The sequence below is a fragment of the Musca domestica genome, unplaced genomic scaffold, assembly GCF_030504385.1.
Source record: "Musca domestica strain aabys unplaced genomic scaffold, Musca_domestica.polishedcontigs.V.1.1 35, whole genome shotgun sequence".
In the NCBI taxonomy this organism is placed as follows: domain Eukaryota; kingdom Metazoa; phylum Arthropoda; class Insecta; order Diptera; family Muscidae; genus Musca; species Musca domestica.
Genome location: NW_026712315.1, coordinates 2,679,272 through 2,705,301, shown reverse-complemented (window position 1 = coordinate 2,705,301; position 26,030 = coordinate 2,679,272). Strand labels below are relative to the sequence as shown.

General features: G+C 37.7%; 2 protein-coding genes across 7 annotated transcripts in view; both read right to left on the bottom strand.

Annotated features, from left to right (window-relative positions):
- The window catches only part of LOC101895190 (amphiphysin), a 128,345-nt gene extending 107,868 nt beyond the window's left edge, over nt 1-20,477 (bottom strand). For 4 of the 6 annotated variants that reach the window (XM_059125882.1, XM_020035559.2, XM_059125883.1 and 1 more), the window contains exon 1: nt 18,773-19,342. In XM_059125882.1, coding sequence (XP_058981865.1) covers nt 18,773-18,841 — 69 coding nt within the window. In that variant the 5' untranslated portion in view covers nt 18,842-19,342. The other 2 variants (XM_059125881.1, XM_059125880.1) reach the window with 2 other exon arrangements.
- A 3,140-nt stretch (nt 20,478-23,617) lies between these two features.
- Nucleotides 23,618-26,030, bottom strand: part of LOC101896388 (activated Cdc42 kinase-like) — a 44,857-nt gene continuing 42,444 nt past the window's right edge. Inside the window, exon 11 of the mRNA XM_011292793.3 lies at nt 23,618-24,365. Coding sequence (XP_011291095.1) covers nt 24,174-24,365 — 192 coding nt within the window. The 3' untranslated portion in view covers nt 23,618-24,173. The remainder of the gene's footprint in view (nt 24,366-26,030) is intronic.

The window sequence follows — 26,030 nt, the reverse complement described above, 5'->3', positions numbered from 1 at the left end:
TTTGGTGTGTGGTGTTCTTTTGGCTGGCTGGCTGGCTGACCGGTAGTTTGAGATTTGAAATTATTTTATGATTTTCTTTTCGCTGTGTGTCATTTCTTTCTGGGAGAGGGTGGGTGAGAACGTAGTGACAACACATTTCTTTCGCATGTGTGTCGCTGGCTGCCCGCCCGGTTTTGTTGATTTTCGCTGTTCTTCATCTTTTTCAGAATATTTCTCAGTTGTTGTTTCCCAATTCTTTCTTTTTTAGCACCCATGGCTGGGTGTATTCTGCTGCTGCTGCTGCTATTGCTTCATGAATTTATGTATGTGGGTAATATCGCCTATATAGGTATGTGGAATATTTAAAAAACCACACTCACATATGGCGGCTGAATTGACAGAGGTTTGTTGTTGTTGTTTTTTTTTTTTTCATAAAATCTGTACAAAATTCACAAATTGTAAATACCGGTCCAGACTGCCAGCCAGCCAGCCAGCCAAACTCGACCGGCTTCTTCACCCAAAATCTATGCCAACAAAATGACAGCCCCCAATATTTCCCCAAACAACGAACGAGAGAAATGGAATAAAACAAAATATTGAAAAGACCGAAACAGAACTTTTATGAAATTTATGAATCGAAAAACAAATCTCAAACCAAATTTGAAATATAAATTTAAATTTTGCCAAAACGACGTATGCGAATGAGCAATATGTGGCGGGTTAGTATGTATACGAGCCGTCTGCCGCCATCAGGTTTTCATATGTTTGTAATAGAAATTAATAAACAAAAAAAAAAAACATAAAAGTTTATTGAAATTTAATTTCAAAAGTGTTTGACCGCTTCCACCGACAGTATCGGGTGGGTTTGTCTCTCTCTCTCTCTTTGTCTCTCCCCCCACCACAAAGTGCCAATAATATTTATGGCCAAACAAATTGAATGATTTTTAACAAATTGGTTACACAGCAGAAGGAGAGAATAAATTTTTGCAGATATAAAACGGTGTCTAGAGGGTTGAACTCATAGAGAGGACAAAGAGATCTTCTATAGGTCACATATCTGTCACGGGCAGAAGATCTTTAACTGGGGTCCGGCAGTTTTAGACTTAAACAAATTAAAAAGTCGGTTTGTCCGACAGATTTATACCCTCAGTCAATGTTCGATTATTAAAATATATTTTTACTTTTGTTCAAATTGTTGACCTTCTATGGAGTATGTTCCGAAGAAATGGGGCAATATTATCCACTTCGTATCGTACCTAATTATCGTAAAATAAATTCCATATTCATCGCAGGTTTCGGGTTAGAAGAACTATTTAGATATAGCAAGTATTACAAATTTTGTCCCTTTTTTGGGTGAGGTACCAGATGGGGTTCGCAGATATATAGCATCTTCAGATCTTCAACACATCTTGTGCTAGCAAAAATGTTTGTATGAGTGAAATTTAAAGAGATTTGGATGCTTATTTCGCCTTTTTTAAGCGCTTTGTTTTTCAAAATTTTGAACCCTATGTGGGGCAAATAGCAAAAAAAAAATGGTCCGATCTCTACCATCTTTAAAACAGATCTTGTGTTGATGGAAATATTGAAATGTACCAAGTCCAAGAATGGAATCGGATGTTGATTTCGCTTTTTTTGAGTTTCATGGATATAGAAACTGTTGAGCCTTTGTGAAGAAGATATCAGAAGGAGAGGACCGATATATCCCAACTTCACAACAGAACTTGTGTTAGCAAAAATTTTTGTATGTGAAATATATAAAGAGAAACTGATGCTTATTTCGAATTTTATGAACGTTTTGGATAATCAAAATGTCGACCTTTTGTGGGGGTGGTACTAGAAGGATTGGTCCGATATATTAATACCTGATCTTGGGTTCATAAAAATACTAGGATGAGTGAAAACTGAAGACAATCGAACTCTTACATCATATTTGGTAAGAGTTATAATTATTCAAAATGTTGACCCTTTGTGGGAGAGGAACTTGACCTGACCTAGAACTGACGCAAATATTAGGATTTGCAAAGTTAGAGGAATATTGGATTATTGCTTCCCTTCCTGTGCAGAAAATATTTTATTATTATTTATTTATTATCTTTTTTTTTTTTTTTTTTTTGAAATGTCGAACTTTTTTGGGGGAGGTACCAGAAGGAGTGGGCCGATGTATTCCATCTAGCCAGACCAGACCTTAGGTTAATAAAATTATTGCGATGTGTGAAATTTGAAGAGAATCGGACTCTTGCATCTCATTTTATAAGAGTTGTAATTATTCAAAATTTTGACCCTCTGTGGGGGATGTACTTGATGGAGTGGACCGATATTGTCCATGTTCGCACTCGACCTAGCACTGACTCAAATATTAGGATTTGCAAAGTTGGAGCCAAATCGGCTTATCGTTTCTCTTTCTGTGCAGAAAATATATTTTTTGAAAATTGCGACCTTTTGTGGGGAATGTACCAGAATAAGTAGATCGATATATTCCATTTTAACACCAGACCATGGTTTAATAAAAATATTAGGATGTGTGAAATTTGAAAACTATCGAACTCTTATATTATTTTTTTTAGAGTTTTAATTATTCAAAATGTTCACCCTTTGTGGTGGAGGTACTTGATAGAGTGAACCGATATTGTCCATTTTCGCACCTGAATTAGCACCGACGCAAATATTAGGATTTGCAAAGTTGGGGCAAAATTGGATTATCGCTTCGCTTTCTGTGCAGAAAATATTTTTTTGGAAAGTTTCGACCTTTTTTGGGGAGATACCAGAAGGGATAAAAAATGGGGGGAGATACAAAAATATTTTGATGTACCAAATTTGGACCAAATCGGATACTCCCTTCGCGAGTTATCGTGCGCACCAGACAGGCAGACAGACGGACGGACATCGCTAGATCGACTCCAAATGTGCTGAGACGGATTTGCTTCAAAGAGACCTAGGGTCTAAAACCGTTTTGACCGTATCAAATGATATAAACCCTCTCTAGCCATATGGCTAGAGGGTATAATAATCAAACATTGGCTGGGGGTATACATCTGTCAAACCGTTTGATAATTTTTAATTTATTTAGAGTATAGTTATTAAAAAATTTGATCCCTTGTGGCGGAGGTACCCTAGTACTTGTCCGATATATTCCATCCATCCACGCCAGATCTTTATCTGATAAATAAATATTGAAAAGTGCAGAGGTTGAAAGAAATGGAATGCATATTTCGTGTTTATCAGCTTCATGGTTATTCAAAATTTTGACCCATTGTGGGGGAGGTACCTCAAGGAGTGGTTCACATATTCCATCTTCACACCAGATCTTGTGTTATCAAAAATTTTGGGGTGTGTGAAGTTGAACAGAATCTGATCGAATTTTATGAGAGTTATAATTATTCAAAATTGTATGAATCAAAAATTGATTGCCCGTCTCTGAACTCGACCTGAGTTTGATAATAATAATATGACGATTAACCAAGTTTGGACCAAATCAGATTCTCCCCTCGTGACGTACGGTTCTGAAACGATTTTGATGAGACATCAAATGATACATGACCTTAGAGTATAGCTCTTGTAGCTACCCTCTGCCTTCTGAGTATAGAATATTTGTAGAGTTTCCCTCGCATTGGAGACTTTTTACTGCCAATGCCAATGGATGTCTTCCATCTCTGGGACAACTGTATGAAAAAGGGTTTTTACACACCTTCCCGTCTTATTAAATTATTGTCCTATTCCCTAACTTTCTATTTTATTCTCAAAATACATCAAAATTGTTACTTTCTTTCACTCCACCACAATTAGGAAAAAAACAACGACATTGCCTCAACCTGAATATTTTCCAAAAGGAAAAGAAAAGAAAGAGTGGTTTTGTTATACCTGTGTTTAACCCTTCCTGTTTTTCACTTCCTGTTTGGAAATGTATTTGGAACAATAACACCAGTGTATACGCCATTGAGAAGCTGTGGTAACACGTGGTGACGAGGCAGAGGTTGATTGCATAAATTATCCACTTCAGATGAGGTATTTACACACACGCACACACACACACACATTCACACATGCTAAGGATATGCACTTGACCCACATTTGAAGGAGTCTAAAGAACAATGGAACAGCAACAAACTCTTTTGGAATATTTGATTCCTAGAACATGGTTGGCTAAATGGAAATATGGGGTTAGAAACAAAAAAAACAAGTAAAAAAGCTGTAAGTTCGACCGGGCCGAACTTTTAATACCCTCCACCATTTGGTACAAATTTGGCAATTTCCAAAAAAAATAAATAAATAAATAAAATCCGTTAAAAATTCTGTTAAAATCTTAAAAATGCCGAATGCCTATACGACGATGTGGACCTGCATAGGCAAGTTTTGTCATAAGTTATTACAATATTTAAATGTGAAACTTGAAGAAAAATCTGTTTATAATGTAGCTAAAATTATCAAAATATCGAATATAGGGGGGGTACCGTTATATGGGGGCTATACGAAGACGAGGACCTGCACAGACAATTTTCTGGCATGGGCTGAGGTATCCATTACGAACTTCACATGCGAAATTTGGAACGATTCCGGTAAATAATGTCGCTAAAATCATCAAAATACCGAATATCGGGGGGTACCGTTATATGGTGGCTATATGAAGATGTGGACCAACATGGCTCATTCTTTGACTTAGGATGTAGTATCCATTACGAATTTCAAATACCAAATTTTAAACGATTCCGGTAAAAAATGTCGCTACAATCATAAAAATACCGAATATCGGGTTGTACCGTTATATGGGGGCTATATGAAGACGTGGACCTAAACAGATTATTTTCTGTCTTAGGCTGCAGTATCCATTACGAACTTCAAATGCCAAATTTGAAACAATTCCGGTGAATAATGTAGCTAAAATCATCATAATACCGAATATCGGGAGGTACCGCTATATGGGGGCTATATGATAACTTGGACCTACATGGCCCATTTACGAACTTAACCTGCCTACTGGCAAAATATACATGTGTGCATAATTTTAGCCTTCTATCTCAATTTGTTCGAAAGATAGCGTGATTACAACAGACAGACAGACGGACACACAGACGGACATGGCTAAATCGACTCAGAATTTTACGCTGATCAAGAATATATATACTTTGTTGGGTCTGACATGAGTATTTCGAGGAGTTACAAACGGAATGACAAAATTAATATACCCTCCAAAGTATGGTGCAGGGTATAAAAACGGTTGAAAGAGAAGAATACTAAGAATACTGCTGCATGATAGCCAAACCGAGCTATGGAAGGCATATTTAAGAAGGTTTGCTTGAAAATTATTAATCCTTAAATTTTGTTTTGAATATTTTCATTTTATTTTTACATTTTTTCTTTTCATATTTTCCACTTGACTAAAACTAGCAATGCTCCCCCCTCTCCACATACCCTCCTCCTCCTTTAAAGTAATGAAGTAACTTTTGTTTCGCTGATGATAATTACTACGAACCAGGCCTTAGTGTGTGTGAGTGGAATTAAAATTGTTTGCAAAAAATTGCAAACAAAAAAAAAACGAGAATAATAAAAAAAGAAACGCAAAATTATTAATAAAAAAGTTTTCGAAAAAAATACAACTACTTTTCCCATCACCACTGCCATGACTATCAAAAAATTCCACACCTTCCCAAGCTAGTCAGCCAGCCAGCCAGCCAGCCACCCAATCAGCCAAGTCATGTGAAGACGCTGCTGTTCGTTGTGCGAACTATGGGGTTATTGTTGTTGTGTAGTTGCTTGTTGATTTTTTTTTTTTTTTGATGTCATAATAATGGGGTTTTCGGAGGTATTATAGAATGAGAGAATTCCGATGGTACAACAAAACATAAATAGAAAAAAAACCGGTATTGTTTTCTATAATTAACCTCTATCTGAGGCCTCAAATATGGGTCAATATTTGGGAGAGAGCTAGGCATGTGATGGGAATTCGAATAGATTTCGAATATGGTTATCGATAAAGAGGGTAAGTTATGAAACGTGAGATGAGAATTTTTCAAATGAAATGTCGATATCGAAAAACATCTAGCTATTTCATCAACTTCTCTACTAAATAAGTTATGTACTTATTGAAAAAGACGACTAGAAAAACTCACATTGTATATGACGCCGGACGTCATCTACTCTAGTAGATGAAATCGGACGTCATCTACTCTAGTAAATGAAATCGGATGTCATCTACTCTAGTAGATGAAGTCAGGTGTCACCTACTCTAGTAGATGGAATCGGATGTCAATTACTCTAGTAGATGAAGTCGGATTTCATCCATTATACGGTAGATGGGCTCATATGTCATCTTCTCCACAGTAGACGACCTCAAATGTCATTTACTGCACAATAGGCGACCTGAGTGTTTATCTACTCTACAGTAGACGACCTTGGAGCTCATCTACGACATCCGAACACATGTACTCTAAATAGACGACCTCGGAACTAATCTGCTCTACAGTAGCCGACCTTAGAGCTTATCAATTAAACAGAAAACGATTTCAGAGTTCATCTACTCTAGAGTAGACGGCGTCTGTGCTCATCTACTCTAGAGTAGACGACGTCGGGACTCATCAACTCTGCAGTACAGGGTGAGATAAAAAACTACAACAAATCAAAAGCCATAATTTTTACATTTTTTTTTTAAATTTTATTGAATGAAAGCAAAAAATATCGGAAATAGCATCAGATTTCAGAATAAGTTAAGATTTGGAATAAGTTTTCGAATTGGTCACCTTTGGCACGAATTATGGCCAATGAAACCGTGACACGTTGGCCGAATGTTGTTCTGTGGTATTTTGGCCCATTCCCGGTGAAGGGCTTGCTTTAGGTGATCGACACTTTGGTATTTTTTAGTGCCAACCTTGCTTTCCAAAATATCCCAAACACAATGGTCCAACGGATTGGTATCCGGATATTTTGGTGACCATTGTGCGCTGGAAATGAAGAGAGGAACCTCATTTTATAACCAATCTTGGGTGGTGCGTGCTGAGTGCGGTGGTGCTGAGTCCTGTTGGAATGTCCAAAGTATGCCGTCAAAATGTCTGCGTGCCCAAGGCTTTAATACACCCTCCAGAATATTTTCGCGTTAGTATTCGGTATTTATTCTGATGCCATTTAATACGAGATGTCGATTAATATGAGCGGAAAGCGACCATCGGCTGTTATGGAGGCCCACACCATCACCATGGCCGGCGCTTGAGTTCTGATGGTCAACCGAAGGTGCACATTTTCAGCTGACCTCTTTGGTAAGTAAACACGATCATTTTGTTTGTTTACAAACTGCTAGACAACGAAGGTTTTCTCATCGAAAACAGAGAAAACCAAATTCGGCAGTTCACCACTTTTGGCCAAGCGAAGCAACTCTTTAGATCTTTTGAGTCTATTTTCATTCTGTTGCGGTGTAAGTTCTTGCACTTTTTGGAATTTCAATGGCTTTACCCCGAGCTCATTTTTCAATATTTGCCGAATGGCATATTGCGATCTGTTCAGTTCACAAGCCATTTTTCGTCCACTGCAACGCGGGTTTCCATCAAGTCGCTTCTTTACTTTTCGAACCATTTCTGCTGATGTTGCTGTTTTCTTTCGTCCACTTGTTTCGTCCTTGTTTTCTTCCTTAACGTCGGGCTACGCTACCAGTATCTCGGTAACGTGCGATGTTACGAGACACAAAAGATTTACTCACATTTAAATGCTGGAGTGCTCTAACGATAGCCACTTGTGGTTTGGCAGGCAAATATAAAGAAATCACACTATCACGCTTGAATTCCATCAGGAATATATAATGAGCTGTCACTGGAATAATTTTAACAGCTGTCGGACGAGTGACAGCAGTCTGAAGTTGGTCGCAGAGTTTTCATCTTACCCTGTAGAATACCTCGGAGCTCATCTTCTCTACTATAGACGACGCCAGAGCTCATCTAGTCTTCAGTAGACGATCTCAGAAATCATATACTCTATAGTAGACGAACTCGGAGCTCTTTTGCTTTGTAGTAGACGACCTCGGAGCTTATCTACTCCACAGTAGACGACCACGGAACTCATCACCGCTACAGTAGACAACCTTGGAGCCCATATATTCTACAGGGTTGCCCATATTCGACGGACTTCATGGGCCCTTTGGGCCCATTCCAATCGACAAGGCTTGTCCGCAGGCAACATTTTTTGCGTCAATTGAATTTTATACGGGAACAAATGCGAATCAATGCGAATAGTCCGTTGTAAAGTGGACCGAGCCATGTCCAACTGCTGAGAACGGCGTTTTGGGGATGTTCTTTGGGACCTCTCAACACTGGCTCGTACCGCAGCGATATTCTCGGCCGATCGCCTTGGTCGACTTTTATATGGCCTCTTCGGATTAGAAAGAACCTTACCAGTCGAAAATTTTTCGTATAAACGCTTAATGGTGTTCTTAGAAGGCGCACTTCTCACATTTTTTTTTTTTTCACAATTGACTTCTTCTGTTGAATGTAAATTTCAACTATTTCAGAGCGCTCGCGTGGCGTATATTGGTTCATGGTAAAAATCTGCTTGGACTGACGCTTCAAAGGCGGTATGTCATTAAGCGATGTGACATCTCTGTCAAAAGTTATGACGTTGCCAGCTGGGTCCGTCGAATATGGACAAACCTGTACAGTAGATGACCTCAGATGTCACTAAATTGTTATATCCTCCCATTTCGAAAATTCTCCAACAAAATCTTTTCAAATATTTAAATAATATTACCATTATTATTTTTTTTATCGCAACATCTATTGTTTTATTTATCCCCATTACCCCAAGGAATGCGTATAATTTATCTTCTCGTATTTAAATAAACTTAAATCACGGCCACTCTCACTCCGAAAGCCCTTAACTCCACACATGACAAGCTGATGAAAGTTGCACCGAGAGTTTATGCTGGTGACTACCAAAACCAGAGTAGCAACCGCTGGTTGCATGGCATGGTAGGTAATGGACAGGTTCCGGTTTATGGCCCCAAGCCGATGTAAATCGTTTGGACGGGAGTTTCAGAGTGGTAACAAGTTGTTTAGATTTCTTGTTTTCATTTTTATTGGCCACCAACCGACCGACCGACCACCACCTCCAGAAGACGGACCAATCAACCGACCAGCATTTTATGTTTTCTTACTTGCTGGATGCAAATTGAGATTTTATTTGTTTTGTTGTTGTCATTGTTTTAACAACAATGTTATTGTTGTAGTTGTTATTGACTTCTTTTTTTTTCTTTTTATTAAAAGAGATTCGTTTTGTTTTTTCTATTATTTCTTAAACTTGAATATCGACAACAGGTCTTGGACATTGAAAACAGTAAATATTGGCAGCTCATAGCTATCATAGCTTGGCTGGCGAGCCACAGCAAAGCAATGAATGGATATTTGAAAAGAAATAAAAAATCAGAAGAAAAACTGAAAAAAAAAAACTTTCACTTGGGCCATCGCACCGGTATGGCTAGTTTAAACTTGGCTTAGATTTTTTTATGAAATCAACACCAACAACAAATACCACAGACCACAATCGTCAAGAAGAGTTTATGTAAACTTAAGACAAAAGAATACACAAACCATGGAACAGGTGAGGGGTGTGGCGGAGGAGGGAACACCTGTTTGTTTACAATGTGGTGTTTTTAAAGTGGGAAATGCCTTTGGCATGGCATTGAATGGAGAAGCAAGCACAACTTTCTTTCTTACGCTCTTTTCCTCTCTTTGACTTTTTCTTCTTTGGTATTTAGTCTCTTATTCCGTTGAATAAGTTACATGAATGACGACAATAAAAGATCCGATGTAGAAAGAATGAGAAATGATTACTAGAATTTTGCGTAAGGCATTTACACTATTGGGCGCCATTTCTGGAGCAGATTGTCTGAAAGACTTATTCACTAGACGACCTCTTTTCTGAAGTAGGCGACCAAAGAGACATCAAATGTACAGTAGACGACCTCGGAGGCCATCTAAACAAACTGTAGAGTCATCTACACTATAAAAGACGGCCAACTACATTACGACCGAACAGGCCATCTGGTCCCAGAGAGCCCATTTACTCTACAGTAAACAAATTGAGACGGCCCGAGAGTCCATCTACTCTACCGTGGATGGCCTGAGAGTCCATCTCCTCTACCGTAGACGGCCTGAGAGTCCATCTACTCTACCGTAGACGAACTGAGGCCATCTACTCCACCGTAGACGGACTGAGGCCATCTATTCTACCGTAGACGGCCTGAGAGTCCATCTACTCTACCGCAGACGGCCTAGGAGTCCATCTACTCTACCGTAGACGGCCTGAGAGTCCATCTACTCCACTGTAGACGACCGGAGAAGCCATCTACACTACCGTAGGCGACCGGAGAAGCCATCTACTCCACCGTAGGCGACAGGAGAGGACATCTACTGCACAATAGATGGCCTAAGGGTCCTTCTACTCTACCGTAGACTCCACAGAAAAATTCACTAAAGGTCATCTACACTACAGTAGACGGTAGATGGCCATCTATTCTACAGGAGAAGGCCTGTGTGGCCATCTCTTCTACCGTAGAAAGCCTGTGTAGCCATCTTCTCTACAGGAGAAGACCTGTGTGTAAAGTAGCTAAAGGTCATCTACACTACAGTAGACGACCGGAGAAGCCATCTACATTACAGTAGACAACAGTGGAAACCATCTACACTACAGTGGATGACCAAAGAGGTCATCTTCTCTACGGTAAAGTTCCTGAGAGAACATCTACTTAACAGTAGACAAATTTAGGGTCCAACTTCTCACAGTAGACTCCCTAAAGGCTATCTCTTTTCCACAATAAACTAGCTAAAGACGATCTACACTTCAGTATACTACCGTAGAGGACATCTATGCCACTGTAAATGGTCTGTAAAGCCATAAACACTAGCGAATACGGTCTGAGAGGCCATCTACTCCGCAGTAAACTCGCTAAAGGTCATCTACACTACAGTAGACGACCGGAGAAGCCATCTACATTACAGTACACGACAGTGGAAACCACCTACACTACAGTAAACGACCAAAGAGGTCATCTGCTCCATGGTAAAGTTCCTGAGAGCGCATCTACTTAACAGTAGACAAATTTAGGATAGCTAAGACAATCTACACTACAGTATACTACCGTAGAGGACATCTACGCCACTGTAAACTGCCTGTAAAGCCATCAACACTAGCGAAGACGGTCTGAGAGGCCATCTACTTCCCAATAGAAGCCCTCAGAGGTCATCTACTCGACAGTAGACGACCTGAGAAGGCATCTACACTACAGCAAACGGCCTAAGAGGACATGTGCTTGGTCTGTGAAGCCACATAGTTCAAAGTTGACCACCTGAGAGGCCATCCACTTCACATTGGCCGCCCTGTGAAGCCATCTACTCCTGGTAGAGGGTCTCAAAGGCCCTGAACTTGACAGTCGCCAGTCTGAGTGGTCATCTACACTACAGTAGACAGCCTGAAATGCTATCTACCCTATTGTAAACCACTTTGAATAATATCTACGCTAGTCCCCAGAGAGTGAAGGACTAAATTGTTAGATACTTCTTCTATCCTTAAACTTTTTCACTCACACCCATTACTCAACGTCAATGCCAAACAAAGTCCACACATCTATTAACAACTTTTTGAAGTTCACTTCCGTCTGCCAAGTGTCAAGTGATTCGTAATTGAAAAGCAAAAACAAAAACAATTTTAGATGCCAGCAAATCAATAGAAAAGGAACACTCCCAGTTTTTCGCGTTGCCTGTTCGTATTTTGTTTTTGTTTCGGCTAGAAGATCAAAGTTGAATGACCAGTTTCGAATTTGTGTGTCAGAGAAAAGAGCAAAATTTCCACGATGGAAACCCTCGAAACTCAATAGCAGCAGCAGCAGCAGCAGCAACTGAAAAGCTTCTGCTGGGGTTGATTTTTATTGGCGGTTGCCGATCATTAAATGCTAAGAACGTGATATTTTTTACAACGTTAAAAAAATACAAATGCAAAAATCTAAACGAAACGAAGCGAAAGAATTCGGAACGATAATAGAGTATGGTATAGAAAATCGAAACAAAAAAATTCTGAAATCTTTAACTACCACAAAATAGATAATAATAAATAAATGAAAAAATGTAGCTAAACCCGTTTTTGGTTGGGAACCAGGGGGATATAAAACAAGAGGTTGAGGTGACAAATAAATTAATTTGTATTTTTAGCTCAATGTTGTGTGGGGACAACTTCAGTTCAAATATATATTCTGTAATAGATTGGAATGTTAATTCTTTTTGTTCTTCAAAGTTATTCAAATTCAAGCCTTTTGTCTAAATGTTGAAATTTCATTACGACACCCAAACATTCTATTGATGTTCATCCGTTTCCCCTCTGCCCCCGAGGTATTTTCATTTATAATCATAGACTTTCTCTATTTAACATCTTTTCATCCGGATTTTTTCTAAAGCCAGTCAGTCAGTCAGCCACATGATCAGAGATGTCTTCGACAAATCGAAGATGGAAGTTTATGCAAATGATGATATTCGAAATTAATGGCTTGGTGTTGAAAAGAAATTTTCCAGAGCGAAAACATCGAACGCTGCCAAGTCATTAATAAAAGAAATGGAATTCTTAATAGGGGGCCAAGAGAGTATAGAAATGTTGTTTAACCACCCCAACATTGGCCTGAGAGCACAACGGTTTTTTTATTCATTTGACAGTGGACTTCTTTCTTTTGAATAATTTAACTTAAATTTAAATTCTGCTATAAAGCAAGATAAGCACAGGCTAAGATAAGAATTTGTGGTGTATTTCGATCGTCGCGGAATTATTTGTTTAAACCACAAGCATGTTCATAACGTCAGAAACCCGAAATATGGAGTATATGACAAGCATTTCAGGTTATCAATTTTAGAGTGGATAGCATCTCAGATCGTCTACTGTAGGGTACATGGCTTCCCAAGCTGTCTATTGAAGAGTAGATGGTCTCTCAAGCTGTCTATTGTAGATTAGATGTCCTCACAGGCCGGAGAACCCAAATATAACGTCGGAGAAACCAAATGTGGAGTAGATGACGAACATTTCAGGTTATCAATTTTAGAGTGGATAGCATCTCAGATCATCTACTGTAGGGTACATGGCTTCCCAAGCTGTCTATTGAAGAGTAGATGGTCTCCCAAGCTGTCTATTGTAGATTAGATGTCCTCACAGGCCGGAGAACCCAAATATAACGTCGGAGAAACCAAATGTGGAGTAGATGACGAGCATTTCAGGATATCAATCTTAGAGCGGATATCATTTCAGGCCGTCTACTGTAGGGTACATGGCTTCCCAAGCTGTCTATTGAAGAGTAGATGATCTCTCAAGCTGTCTATTGTGGATTAGATGTCCTCTCAGGCCGTTGATTACATCTCAGACCGTCTATCGTACAGTAGATGTCCTCCTACTGTGGAGTATACAGCCTCTAAGGCCATCAAATGTAGATTACGGGCCGCCAGAGGTCATCTACTATAGAGTAGATGACATCAAAGGTCTTCTACTATAGAGTAGATGACATCAGAGGTCATATACTATAGAGTAGATGACATCAGAGGTCATCTACTATAGAGTAGATGACATCAGAGATCATCTACTATAGAGTAGATGCTATCAGAGGTCATCTACTATAGAGTAGATGCTATCAGAGGTCATCTGAAGAAGAGTAGATCACATCAGAAGTAATATACTGTACAAGGTGACATGAAAAAACTGAACCAACTTCAGACTGCTGTCATTTTTATGCCACTCGTTCGACAGCTGTTCAAATTATTCCACTGACAGCTCATTGTATTGTTTACAAGCGTACAAAAGCATTTTGATGAAAATTTTCCAGAAAAAAGTTATTCGTGATGGATTCAAGCGTAATAGTGCGATTTCTTTATATTTGGCCGGAAAACCACAATGGGCTATCGTTAGAGTGCTCCAACATTTAAATGTGAATAATCTTTTGTGTCTCGTACCATCGCTCGTTACCGTGGTACTAGCGTAGGTAGCGTACCCCGACGTCAAGGAAATGGACGGAAGAAAACAGCAACATCAGGTTCGAAAAGTAAAGAAGCGACTTGATCGAAACCCGAGACGCAGTGACGGAAAAATGGCTCGTGAGCTAAACATATCGCAATATTCCATTCGGCAAATATTGAAAAATGAGCTCGGGGTAAAGCCATTGAAATTCTAAAAAGTTCAAGAACCTACACAGCAACACAAAGAAAATAGACTCAAAAGAGCTAAAGAGTTGCTTCGATTGGCCGAAAGTGGTGAACTGCCGAATTTGCTTTATTCCGATGAGAAAACACTCGTTGTCCAGCAGTTTGTAAACAAACAAAATTATCGTGTTTACTTGCCAAAGAGGTCAGCCGGAAATGTGCAACTTCGGTTGGCTAACAGAACTCATGCGCCGGCCATGGTGATGGTGTGGGCCGCCAAAACAGCCGTTGGTCGCTCTGCGCTCGTATTAATCGACCGTGGCATCAGAATAAATGCCAAAAATTCTTAAAATATTCTGGAGGGTGTATTTAAGCCTTGGACACGCACACATTTTGGACGCAGACCTTGGACATTCCAACAGGACTCAGCACCAAGTCACTCAGCACGCGCCACACAATAATGGTTACAAAATGAGGTCCCTCGCTTCATTTCCAGCGCACAATGGCCACCAAAATCTCCGGATACCAATCCGTTGGCCTATTGTGTCTGGAGTATTTTGGAAAGCAAGGTTGGCACTATAAAATACCAAAGTGTCGATCACTCTAAGCAAGCGCTTCGCCGGGAATGGGCCAAAATACCGCAGCGCAACATTCGAGCAGCGTGTGACGGTTTCATTGTCCGTTTGAAGGCCATAATTCGTGCCAAAGGTGACCATTTCAAACAAATCTCAAATTTGATGCTATTTCCGACATTTTTTGATTTCATTCGAAATTAAAAAAAAAATGTAAAAATTGTGGCGCTTAACTTTGTTGCAGTTTTTTATCTCACCCTGTAGATTACATGACCTTTACACCACCTATTGGCTGATTAGATGTCCTCTGAGGCCATCTACTACAAGCTACTCGAATTTCGAGATCCTCTAATGTTCTAAAAATAACATATATATTCTTCTAGTGTGTGATAGAAGACGTCTCCATTCTTCGAGCATCAATAGAGGTCAGCTGTTATGAGCGTATAATTGTTTACCAATGTCTTCTTTGAAATATATGACCCTTGAACTACCCAATTAATTTATTATTATCCAATTGAATTTCTTCGCCTAAGAAAATCAACAAAAGAACGACATATGGAAAACACAAAATTGGAAACCAAATCCAAACCTCCTCCCTATTTACACAATAAGAATCGAAAATAAAAAATACAATTGCAGGCAATTTAACCATATGCTGTTTAGCTCTGGTCAATTCTCCTGCAATCTAGATAAATCCAATTCAGTAAATATGAAAATTGTCTATGCATTTGTTAGCAACCCCCCCAACAACCACCTCCAGACCATGAATACAGAAAATGATTAAATCATCACCACCACCATCTTCTTTCCTCTCCCTCTCCCATGGACGCTGCAAAGTAGAATCAAACTTTTTTCATAACCATAACAAAATTGGACAACAATTGCCACATTTCCAAATTGCACTTGCCATACAATAGCAATGCAAATACAACCCAGCTCGTAAATATCTCCGAGTGGGAGCAGGTTAATGTTGCAAAAAATCAGGTGCTGCTGTGTGTGGTGGATGCACTTGCGTCAGCATTTAATGAAAAATATCTGACAGAAGAAAATGTTCAGTTTGTTGTGCAATTACAAATAGCCAAGTGTGGCAGGGACGTAAGAACCACCAAAGAACCACTTTGGCGTTGAGAACAACAGAAACCAGATCCCACTGGAGAACACGACAAATAAAATACCAAACACTCCGCTGACACTTAACGACCACCCAATTAATTAGCCAAGCATTAAATCCAAACGAGCCACAAATTACTACCTTCCAATGTGAACCCTACCTTTCCAAAACCACTTCGTTTGTTTACCATTCAAAGCAAACAATCACAATCGACGTAATGTAGTTGTAGTTTATCCGCTCTCTCTCCCTCTCTGACTCTCTTTTTTTTTTTTGGGGGGGGAGTATGAAGTATGCCCCAAAGTCGGCAGTTAATCGGTTATCGATAGAGAATTTCGCAATGCAAAAAGCAGGTAATAAAAAAACACAAAGTTGACAGACTATTTTAGGAATGCAGTAATGAATAAAACAAAACAAAACAAGTGCAGACCTAGACAGGGACGGGAGTTCTGTTAGACAATATTTCTTTTTATATTTTCAGAAAATGGGAATGAAAAAGTTGCCGGAAAATTGTTCAAATTTTCAAAGGTATAATGCGGGTCGTGACTCACGTCCAGACGAGAAGGAGTGGAACGGGATATGTAGGATAAATACAATATATGGTAGGGGGAGGTACCCGAAGGTGTAGTTTTTAACACCTCGAAATACAGATTTTAGACCCCACAAAGTCTATATGTTCTTGATCAGCATAAAATTCTATGTCGATTTAGCGATTTACAGTCCGTCTGTGGATATTCGGTATTTTGATGACTTTAGCGAATTTATTCACCGGAATTGTTTCAAATTTGGTATTTAAAGTTCGCAATGGATACTACAGCCTAAGACAGAAAATTGTCTGTGCAGGTCCACCTATTCGTAGACGCCCATATAACGGTACCTCCCGACGTTCGGTATTTTAATGATTTTAGGTACATTTTTCACCAGAATTGTTTCAAATTTGGTATTTAAAGTTCGTAAGGGATACTACAGCCTACGACAGGAAATTGTCTGAACAGGTCCACGTCTTCGTATAGCCCCCATATAACGGTACCTCCTAATATTCGGTATTTTGATTTTATCGACATTATAACCGTTTCGCATTTGAATATTGTAATGGCTTATGACAAATGTTACCTACGCAGGTACATGTCGTCGTATAGACCCTAATATAATAGCTAAATTCGGTATTTTTAAGATTTTAACGGATTTTATTTTTTTGAGAATTGCCAAATTCGTTCGAAATCGTGGAGGGTATTCAAAGTTCGGTCCGGCCGAACTTACAGCTTTTTTATATGTTTTTTGTTTTTTTTTTAATTTTATTGAATAAAAGCCAAAAATGTCGAAAATAGCATTAAATTCTAGAATAAGTATAGATTTGTTCGAATGGGTCACCTTTGACACGAATTATGGCCTTCAAACTGCCAATGAAACCGTCACACGCTGCCCTAATGTTGCTCTGCGGTATTTTGGCTCATTCCCGGCAAAGCCCTTGCTTGTGGTATTTTTTAGTGCCAACCTTGCTTTTCAGAATACTCCGGACACAATAGTCCAACGAATTGGTATTCGGAGATTTTGGTGGCCATTGTGCGCTAGAAATGAAGCGAGGAACCTCATTCTATAATCATTCTTGGGTGGCCCGTGCTTAGTGCGATGGTGCTGAGTCCTGTTGGAATGTCCAAGGTCTGCGGCCAAAATGTTTGCGTGCCCAAGGCTTTAATACACCCTCCAGAATATTTTAAGAATATTTGACATTTATTCTGATGCCACGGTCGATTAATACGAGGGGAGAGTGACAATCGGCTGTTGTGGCTGCCCACACCATCACCATGTCCGGCGCTTGAGTTCTGGTGGGCAACCGAAGGTGCACATTTTCAACTGACCTCTTTGTTTACAAACGGCTGGATAACAAATGTATTCTCATCGGAGAAAACCAAATTCGGCAGTTCACCACTTTCGGCCAAACTGTTGCTGTTTTCTTCCATCCACTTCCTTGACGTCGGTCTACGCTACCAGTATCACGGTAACGAGCGATGGTATGAGACACAAAAGATTTATTCACATTTAAATGCTGGACGATAGCCAGGCAAATATAAAGGAATCACGCTTGAATTCCATCACGAATAACTTTTTTTCTGGAAAATTCTCACCAAAATGCTTTTGTCCGCTTGTAAACAATATAATGAGCTGTCACTGGAATAATTTTAACAGCTGTGGGACGTGTGGCTTTAAAATGACAGGAGTCTGAAGTTGGTTGCAGTTTTTTTTCATCTCACCCTGTGTATCATATTTATTTATGTTCGATACGAAATGGACATTATTGGCACATTCCTTCGAAACCTACCCTATTAGAGGGTCATCAATTTGAAGAATCATAACAGAAGTCAAAATATATTTAAATCATCGAAAATTGGCTGAGGGTATACGTCTCTCAACTAAACCGACTGATACATTTTAACTTTTTCTTTTTTAATTGCATGAAATTCGTAACACAATGCGGCTTCTCTTCCATTATCCAATTGGATGGATTATCAAACCAAGCACCCTCATACTCCCATCCATGGTTGGTGTTCTAACAAGAAGATTTACTTGCAACACTACAACAAGGAAAATACGGCTATTGCAACAACAAACCAATACATTTCAGAAGCAACTAAAACAACAACACAACCAAATTTAGGAGAAATGCATTGTGTCATGATTGCCGTTGTTGTTGGAGATTAGTAGAATTACAATGCAGTAACGTTGTCAGGGCAAGAGAATTTGTTGGTTAGTGCAATACTCGACACAACATTGTGAGGTGACACTCAATTATGGCTCTCTGTCAATTGTCCTCCCCCCACCCGATTTAACAAAAAATAAAACTAGAAACAAGTTACAAGTTACAAAAAAAAGTCACGCAACAAATTATGCGTAATCGTTGTTGTTGGTGTTCTTGTTGTTGTTGTTGTTGTTAATTGATAGGTGCACTCGAGTCTATGCTAGGGGAATGAAGAGCTTACCTTTTCTTTGGCACGTCCAGCGTGTTTTTGTACAGATTTCGCCAACATGCTTCCTTTACTTTCGGCCATAAACTACGAAGAATGACAAAAATTTATTGTTGTTGTGGTTATTTTTAGCTGAAGAGCACTGTAGATAAGTAGTTGTAGGATACTATGAATGTGTAGAAGTAGTTGCAGAAGAAAGACTATGGCAAAAAAACAGTTTTTGCTTAAGATTTTTTTTTTGTAGGCGTTTTTTCTGGTAATTTAAATGCACAAAGAATTTTTTCAGACGCGTCAGTTACTTTTTTTAACTTATTCTTAGTTTTTTTTTTTTTTTTTTGTTTTTGGTAAAAAATGTTGTTTTGGCACTTTATTTGTTTTTGTCGTTTTTTTTTTAAATACTTCAACAGTTACTTGTTTTGTTTTTTGGACACAGCAAAGTGGTCTGGCAGGTTGTAAATATGGTTATATTTTTTTGATTTTTTTTTTAAATTTTTTTCACTTAATTTACAGCTGCTGCCTCCTGTAACAGGTCGTCCAAGTTATAAAAACACACTAAAAGCGCTGATCGTTTGGCGTTCGTTGATTACTTACTAAATCTTATGTGTTGGGATTCGATGTGCAAAGTGCTTGTTTTTGTTGCTTGAGGGGGGGACTGTGCGTTTTACTTGGTTTGTTTTTCTGGCTTTCTTTTCGTTCGCGCTCTCACACAACAAGCAAAGACACAATCGCTCAAGATATTTTTCGTTGAACACCAGAGATAATTTTGGGAGAAATTAGTGTAAAAAAATTCAAGTAAGCGCAAAAAAAACGATATTTTTCGGGCGGCGAAGAAACACACACGCGTATCAAAGAACCAACGGCAATAGGCACAAAAATGAACGAGAAAAACAAGCGAACAACCGATGTTGTACGTTTAACGGCTCCAACTCAACTCAGCGGCGTTGGCTGCATGCAGGCAATTCGAAAGTCTCCCCAAACAGAAAAAATAAAGCAACAATCAACTCACACTCGCCTCTCCCTCTCACAATCACAATGTTTAGTGGAGCACAATTTCAACGAACTGTTATGTTATTGTTGTTTCTGATACGAAGAGCACTCTCTCTGCCTGCAGGTATGGTGGGGCACTCTCTCTCTCACCACTTTGTTGGGGAGCACTGTTGATTTCACAAACACACACAATCGCCACAAATGAGCGCGGTTTTTATTTTTACCTTACCGTTATTCTCTGAGAAATTTGCTCATTAGGATCATTTAATTTACTTTCAACACAATGGCAAAAACAACATCACTTGGGGCCGGGGGCATTTGGTTAAAATTCTTCTCCACACAATTAATTATTTGTTATACTCTTTTTGCCATTTAACCCCTTCTAAACTACCCCACTGGAACACCATCGACGCATAGGTATTTACGTTTTCTCCTGCTTGTTGTTGTGTTGCAATTTGCTGTTGGGCAAACAATTGCTTTACACTCCCTATTTCTATAGTACTTGCAGTTGCATTTTTTGTTTATGTTGCTGCCACAAATGTCATTTTCTATTCTTTATTAGAGGTAAATTTTGTATAAAACTTATATTCTTATAAAATTTATAAGCTATATTTCCAACAGGAATAGCTTAAATATTATTTTTTTATTATTTTCTATAAATAATTGCAGTTTTCTTATGAGTTTTTGTATATTTCTGTTCTCACTGAATTGTTTCCGTCTTTCCCACCGCACTTTCGATAGTAAACCACAAATAAAATCGATTTTGTACAATAATCTACATTTTTTTCCAATCGATAATCTTGCCATATGATTTGGCGGGCTACATTGACAATTGGAAGTGAATGTAACGTATGTGTTATCAGTTTCTTGTGCAATTAAGAAGAAGCATATAAAAAAGTATTTTTAAATTAATACAACTAAAAGAAAATAAGGGAAAATTTGATTGAAATACAAAAGAAATTAAAATATATCGGTTAAATATGAGTTTGAAACATTCACTAGTCGATATGGATGGAAAATTCCATGGAAAGTACTAAGCAACTGGGGATATAGCATTTGTGCCATCTAGGCTCAAATGGGCGTTGCGGATAGACGGAATCGCAACAGAAGTTGAAGGCACTGAGCCCAATACCAGTGTATGAGTCTGAATAGACTGTCGAGTCTTTGTATTACCAAAACCAAACAAATCGATTAGGTGAGTTTTCATTTTGACCACCACTTGATAATAAAAAGTAATATTTTAAGTTAACCAGACAAGCGTGCTTCGTGCTCGCACTCTCAGAAGATAAAATAGACGAGGCATCTAAAAAGACGTTTTGTTATATTAGACCTATAGCATCAAGCTATAACCAAAAGAAAGTCTGTTTTTTTTTTTGGGTTATCCAACGAACTCTCTTTTGTTGCAGAGAACCAAATTGGCGATCCTCGGGTAACAGAAGCAAAGGTTGTATTCAAATTTGTTGTAGATTATTAAACATCTAACGACATCCACGAGTCCAATGCGGACGGTAAGTTACTTTTAGATTGATTTTATAATCTTTCAGGAACTTTAGGAGAAGGTTGCATAAGTTGTGGTCATGGTAGAAGAATATAGGTAGACGCGTCGACACAGCTGCTGGGACAATGTACTGTCAAACCAATTTTGGAATTGAAAATGTTGAATGAAAAATTTTTAAAATTCGTAAAAATGGTTGAAAAACGCGAATTATAATAGCTTCCGAATGACGTAGTATAAGAAAACATATAAAAATCTACTTATATTTGAAAAAACATTTAATTTTTTTTGACATATCAATGCTCCCAATCGTTGATGCATCCACCTGTATTCTTCTGCCATGGTTGTGGTCCTTGAACGGCAGCAAAGGTATTAGTCCATGGTATTTAGGCTACAGGAGAAAATTCTTTCTTCTTATGTTGTCAAATCTTATGCAATCAAAAAACAAATGATGAGAGGTTTCCGCCATACAGCATGTCTCGCATAAATTCGAGTCTGTAGCTCCTACCGTTTTGAAGTCTCTCAATGCTGTTGTTGATATACTTTGGTGAATTGGCAGTCCTTGTTCTACCATAGCCTACTTTTGCTCTCACAAGGCTTTTGTATAAGTTCAGAGACGGTTTTGGATGTAAACCTTTAAATGGGGTTAGGCATTTGACATGTCTAGTTAATCCTTAATTTCGGAATCCTTAATGTGCGAATAGTCTCCTTGAACCGATAAGGAGTTAGAGATGGTTCGGGCCATGTCACAATTATGATAAAGACCTTTAACAAGAAGTCATCGGCATATAAAGATTCGCTGTGTAGATGTTAAAGAGGAGAGGAGATAGACAGCTTCCTTTTGGTATGCCGTTTGTCACCACTACCTCTTTTTCACCCCCTTTCAGAATCCTTTTAGATGGAAAATGTATAATCGAATTCACTATTGAAACCTTAAAGATATACTTTCTTAAGAGCTGACCCAAGTTATCAATTTGCACACAGTTATAGACATTATATATGTCCAACGATAAAACTAGATCTTTATAGACGTTTGCCTTAAGAAGTGCTACTCGGTGGAGAAGATCATTTAGGCATGTAGAAGTGGACATTTTCTTGCTATAAATGCAAAGGATCTAACTGGAATGACTTCATTTTCATCAATGAATTGTACCAGCTTATATTTCAGCATTTAATTGATGCATTCCATAAAAACAGAGATGAGGGATATTGGGCGATAGTTTGACATGACACTTAGGTCCGTGTTGGGTTTTGGAATTCGGACTATTTATATAATTCTCCAATTATTCTTAATTGTGTATTCTAAAATGGCGTTATACAACACTGTCAAGATAGCCCTTATAGATATACCAGGTAGCGCATTGATCATCGGTAGACCCTTTAAATCAAGCACCAATCCCTGGGAAATAGAACCGCTCATAAAGGTCTTTTTACCATTATTGAGGCATAGATAACCAGGTCAATGGTCAACATCCGCAGTTCGAAGTTAGAGTATCTCCCGAGGCTTCGTTGCGGGCATTAAAAAATTATTAAATATTAATATTGAAAGTTTTCCAAGAAGAGAATCAGTTTAGAAACCTTATCCTTGAAACAAACATTTGAAATTGATGGTGGACAGTAAGTTGACACAAAGACAAAGTTTCGCGGTAAATTCGAAGTTTTTATGATTATGATGTCATTGTCAGTATCATATTCAATTGTAGAGAAATTAATTTTTTCCTTACCCCTATGGCTACTCCTAATGGTCTGTATTCATGAAACATGATTTAGATTCGACACTTTATAAATACACCAATCAATGATATACACAATAGCTTAAAGGAAATAATAAGCAGAATTACTAAGTATTCGAGGTGACTGATCATCAATTCCAATTTACAATTAAGAAATCGGTAAATAGTATAGCTTTAAAAAACCATTCTGATCATTCATATATGACCACTTAAAAGAAGAAATCTTAGGGGTATCTGCGAAGTGTGTCACATGGAACCACAGGGCGTATACTTTTAAATCTCAACACAATTTTAAGCATAGAAGTCCATTACGAGGTCCTTCAATCATGAAATTTATTCATGTGACCATTTAGGATACATGGCCTTTTAGTAGCATTTTATTCCTTAAATGCATTTAGAAAGTTTTACATACGTAGAATATTATTAATGACATTTAAGGTCATATGGCCAAGGATGTATTTCAAAATACAAATTTAAGTGGGTCTTGTATGTCATTGGATATTTTATAAAATGAGAAGGTTTCAATTTACAAAAGATTCCATGGGTGTCTTAAACAAATAGAGCATTTCCTGCAAACAAAAGTTTTCAAAGGCAATGGCTGGAAAATGCAAACTTTTCCCCTCCCTCCTTGCAATGATAACAATATTCTTTTTTTATAAAATTATTTATTAATAAAATAGTTGTGTTTTCTGTTTTTTGTTCTTTATAAGATCATCTGGTTACAAAGGCACTTGTGGTATTAATTGTTCGCAGTTTTCGTACTTTTTAGTTTTTTCGTTAAATATTATTAAAAATATGTAGAGAATAACTTAATATGCAATTATATTAGATTGTATGCGCGTGAGTTTGTGAGGCTAGAACGTTTTCTAAAAACAATTAAAAAAAGAGTATGCTTTACTTCTTGGAAAGTAATATAAATATCAATGATAAATGGGGAGACTCTTAAAACAAACAATAATTAATAATAAGTACAAAAATTTGGGGGTTTTAAGGGGTCCACGCAAGATATTCTTAACAGTTAAAACAGCTACAAATAAAAAGGAGGACTTACAAAACATATGGGAAAGGAAGAAATGCATGCATTTTTTCGAGTTAAATAATTGATTGACATAAAATGTGTTTTTTTTTAAGGTGTTAATGATAGGTATATCTCTGTGTGTAACGATAATAGAAAAATGTTCTCAGTGATTTATTTATATTTTCAAGTCTTTAAACTTTTGAGACGTCTCGCTGTGGTGTGCAAATCCCAGTCATATTTCAATAAATATTCCACAGTTTCGGACATAGTCAATTGAATATCCTTTAAAATATTTTGCAGTTTGATGATCTTAATGGCCTTGTGGACATCCCATTCAATGAATTCCAATGATTTGAGACAACGTTCGGGAGAGCTCTAAAAGAAAATGAACAGAGAACATAAATATGAGTGTTAAGAATGAATGAATATTGTAATCGAAATATAGATTAATAGCTGTCTGAAAGAATGGTTAGTGGAAGGACTTTTCCTGGAAGACAATATAGACACTAAGAAATGAGTATAGTCGACTGGACAAAAACCTTTTACAAGACCAGACCCGAGTTGTTGTAAAATATGGGCGGCCGACATGAAGAAGTCCCCAAAAAACGACCGAAAAGTTCTTAAAAGCGACTAGAAATCCAGATTTTAGAGCAACGAAAAGGGAGCTTATATTATAGAGCAAAAAGATTATTGACGTATAACCAAAGGGAAGGAATTGTAGAGGACAAGATATCCAAAAAGAGAATTTTTCCAAAAGACTTAAAGGAAGAATTCACAGAAGAATAAAATTAGTATTTATATCAGAATGAAGCATATTTACGAGTAGGAAGAGTCTATCTAAAGCCCCAGAACATAGGTCAGAACAGGTAAGACCACTGTGATCTGTATCCAGTGTTCAGTGTCAAAGCACCAACAGCTATGGAATTCAAAACAAAAAAAACATTTTGAAGGATCAGCAAACCTGAATTTTTTAAAAAATATTTTTTCGAAGGACCAACAGACGTGGATATTTTTTTCTCGAAAGAACCAACAGACCTGGGTTTTTAAAGAATATTTTTTCAAAGGACCAACAGACGTGGATTCTTTAAAGAATATTTTTTTAAAGGACCAACAAACCTGGATTTTTGTAATGAATATATTTTCAAATGAACAACAGACGTGGATTTTTAAGGAATATTTTTTCGAAGGACCAACAGACGTAGATTTTTTAAAGATTATTTTTTCAAAGGACAAACCAATCTGGATTTTTTAGAGAATATATTTTCAAAAGACCAACAAATCTGGATTTTTTTTTATATTTTTAAAGGTCCAACAACCCCGATTTTTTAAAGAACATTTTTTGAAGGACCGACAGACGTAGATTTTTTAAAGAATATTTTTTCAAAGGACCAACAAATCTGGATTTTTTAGAGAATATATTTCCAAAGGATCCACAAACCCGGATTCTTTAAAGAATATTTTGTCGAAGGACCAACAGACGTAAATTTTTTAATAATTTTTTTTATAGGACCAACAGACGTGGTTTTTTAAAAGGGCCAACAGACGTGGTTTTTTAAAAGGGCCAACAGACGTGGATTTTTTAAAGGATATTTTTTCAAAGGACCAAAAGACGTGAATTTTTTTAAGAATAATTTTTTAAAGAACCAAAGGACGTGAATTTTTTAAAGATTATTTTTTTCGAATGAACAACAGACGTGGATTTTTTAAAGGATATTTATTCGAAGGACCAACTGACGTGATTTTTTTAAAGAATATTTTTTCAAAAGAACAACGAATCTGGTCTTTTTAAAGAAAGTATTTTAAATGACCAACAAACCAAAGATTATTTTTTTCGAAGGACCAAGAAACCTGGATTTTTTAAAGAAAATTTTTTTCAATGGACCAACAGACATGGATTTTTGAAAGAATATTTTTTTCGAAAAACCAACAAATCTGGATTTTTCAAAGAATATTTTTCGAAGGACCAACAAATCTAGATTTTTTAAAGAATATTTTTCCAGAACATTGGTCGAAACAGGTAAGACCAACCAATGTACAATT